At 35.7% G+C, this 3,329-nt stretch overlaps 1 protein-coding gene across 1 annotated transcript; it reads left to right on the top strand.

Moving 5' to 3' along the window:
- The first annotated feature begins 360 nt into the window (after positions 1-360).
- Positions 361-1,907, top strand: LOC127964175 (major histocompatibility complex class I-related gene protein-like). Its single transcript, XM_052564327.1, has 5 exons — positions 361-610; positions 833-1,105; positions 1,216-1,506; positions 1,629-1,827; positions 1,886-1,907. The coding sequence occupies exons 1-5, from the start codon at positions 367-369 to the stop codon at positions 1,905-1,907; spliced, it is 1,029 nt and encodes a 342-aa protein (XP_052420287.1). The 5' UTR covers positions 361-366.
- Positions 1,908-3,329: the final 1,422 nt, after the last annotated feature.

Genomic DNA, 3,329 nt, shown 5'->3' with positions numbered 1-3,329 from the left:
AGTCAAATCACATACAGTACAACACATCCCAATCAGTTAACTTTCATTGGCATGGCCCAATGGTTAGATAGTCAGACTTTTAACCCAAAGGTTGTGGGTTTGAGTCTCTATTTCTATACTATTTAGATCTAGCAGATCTATTTAACGAAGACCAAACACATTAACATTGTCATGTACAATATGCCAAACCCTCTGAGAGTTGTCATGATTGAAATATATGTACAGTAAAGTGAAAGTGAAGTGACATTCAGCCAAGTATGGTGACCCATACTCAGAATTTGTGCTCTGCATTTAACCCATCCAAAGTGCACACACAGAGCAGTGAACACACAGTGTTTGTGTTTATCCACAGGTTCTCACTCACTGATGGCCTTTGCAACATATATTGTTGGACGAACACAATTTCCTGAGTTCAGTGCTGTGCTGATGTTGGATGATGTGCAAATAGGATATTATGACTCGATCACATGGAGTGTTGTACACCGCTGTCCGAGTGACTCAAAGTACCAAAATGAAGAGAAAAGTGATGCTGATGTTGTATTTCTCGATATGTATAACAGCATGAAAGCACGAACAGTTTATTTTAAGAAGAATCTAAATCAAACAAATGGTCAGTGCTGGCCAACACATATTATACATAACTTTGATAACAAACGCAGAGTTTGTACATCATATTTTGTTATTTCTTGAAGAGATTTTGATGTATAGGCAAGAAAAGTATTTACTAGAGATGGCTATGATTACAAGTATTTTCAATCTACATCTTGTGATTTTTGTCAGTGAAGACTAGTAAGTCTTTTAAGAAACGAATTATCTTTCTGTTCATTTGAAGATGTACATGTTCAACAGAGACTTGCTGGATGTGAACTGTTGGATGATGATAAACCAGGTCTACTGCAGAGATGGGATGCTTTTGATGGACAAGAAATAGGAGAATACACCTTTGACACAGAAAAAAATGTCCAGACAAAAATAATATGGGGACCATGGGGCCAAATAACAAGACTTCATATGAAGTTTCTGATTGAAAATATTTATCAACCTATTTGCATTAAAATTTTGCGTAGGTACTTGTACATGAAAAAGAACAGTGTAATGAGAAAAGGTGAGAGAATCAACCCAATTAATATCAGAATAATTACTTACTCATGCAATGAACCCAACATTTTAATGTTAACACCTAAGCAGTAACACTTCTCATTTTTCTCTGTATAGTGAAACCCAGAGTCAGACTCATGAGGAAGACACTCACCAACTCTCAAGGGCTTCAGATCAGCTGTTTGGCCACTGGTTTTTACCCCCGTCACATTAACCTGACCCTGTTCAGAGATGGTCAGCCTGTGGATGATGATCAGATCACAGGAGGACAGATTCTGCCCAACGGAGACGGAACGTACCAGATGAGGAAGAGTTTGGTGATCAGTGAAGAAGAGCTACGCCAGGAACATAAATACAACTGCACAATGAAGCATCTCAGTCTGGACAACAAACTGGACATTATTTTTGGTAAAGAAAAATGAATAAACAATCAAAATTGCAACAGGTTTAATAAAAAAAAAAAAAAAAAAACACCTATAACTGTCCATCATCTTACTATTTTTTTATTTATTTTTTCACCACATTGACAGATGTGGCTGAATATGAGCCCGGATCATCTACTCAGTTTGTAGTTTTCAGTGTGCTGGTGTTCATGTGTTTGGCTGTTCTCATAATAACTGCGCTCATCATATGGAGGAAGATACAAGCTGCTGGTAAATGTTCTGTTCAGTCCAGTTCATTCCTTGAGAGACCTGTTTCAAAGTTCACTGTATGCAGTTTCATGTTTCTGTATAGTGTTACTCTATATTCATCTTTTACATGGTTTAACTGTGTCTTTCTTATTCAGGATTCAAGAAGTCACAAAGTGATTACTCTCTTACTGCATGTGAGTACACTTTTTATGAAGTAATATGAATGCAGCATGTTGGTTTATTTTGGAAATTACTACCATTTTTTCCCCCTTCATTTCAGCTTCCACCCATGATTAAACATGACAAGTGAGTCTGTTGTCCTACGTTAAAGTCAAGACAACATGCAAAACTTTGCAACATAAAAATGGGCCTATGTGATCTGAAAGCATATTGTTTAAAGTGGCCCTATTATTAAATTTTTAAGATTCAGACCATCTTCTCGTTTGTTATTGACCATTATAAAATCTTTGATATTGTTGATATTTTATGAATTTTATCCGTTTTTATAAGGCTTTCTTTTGTATGGTGATGTGTCATGTTTTGTCTGTTCTGCAGCACTTTGGTCAGCACTCATTTTGCTTTTATGGTGCAATATAAATAAATAAACCTTACCTTGATACAAAACTATTGTATTCAATCACAGAGGACTGTGACTGACTGCAATGCATCGTAATTTGGAATTTTTTACAATTCTGTCATGCTTTTGTTCTATTGTACATATTCTTAAGATACCTTTCACAATGTTCTGCAAAAAGGAGTCAGACCTGATAGTACAGAAAGAAAAGGTTTGCATACTATCATAACATACAGATATGTTACACTGAATCAATTTTCTTAATAAATAATGAGTTGACTGTTCCTTTAACATTACAATTTATAGCTTTGCAATGAATGTGAATGCATCATACATATTAATGAACAATATCACAATATCGATATAAAAGGCACCCTCTATAGTGCATATTTACCTGTTAACCCGATGCTTTTGGCTAGAAACCTAAATGTTCTTACATTATTATAGTTTTACCAAGCTCTGCTATACTATTTAAGTAGTTTGAAATTTAAAAAGTATGAAATATTTGCAAACACAACACATCTTAGACATTTGAAAAATAACTGTATAACAGTGCTGTCTTTAGCCTGTGGACTGTACCCTTTCTGTTTTCTGTGTGGTGGCTTTTTATTTTCACTGTCAGGGAAAAATCAAGGAACCATGTTAGAACTGGACCAACTGGATGTCTAAGATCAGCAGCTGTATCCAGCTTATCTGATTGCATTCTTTTAATTGTAGAGGCAACATAATGATTAAATTGGCACACTTTATAATGGAAAAAAAAAGTACAGTACAGTGTTGGTAAGTGTCTCCTTTCTGAATCTTTCCACACTATGTCAGAAGAACACTGATATCCGAACAAATCAGACAATTTATGACTTGATCCGAACATTGTTGAAACATGAGAAGCCAAATTCCTCAAAGAGGCCTGAAGCAACATGGCTGATTGTAAATCTGACACTAGAGCCAGCCAGCCTAAAGCAAGCCTATCCAACCAACCAACTCTTTCACAGCTTTGACAGCTTGCAATATTAAAGGAGTCAAAT

The sequence above is a fragment of the Carassius gibelio genome, chromosome B8 (genome assembly GCF_023724105.1).
Source record: "Carassius gibelio isolate Cgi1373 ecotype wild population from Czech Republic chromosome B8, carGib1.2-hapl.c, whole genome shotgun sequence".
Classification (NCBI taxonomy): domain Eukaryota; kingdom Metazoa; phylum Chordata; class Actinopteri; order Cypriniformes; family Cyprinidae; genus Carassius; species Carassius gibelio.
This window is presented reverse-complemented; position numbering and strand designations above follow the sequence as displayed.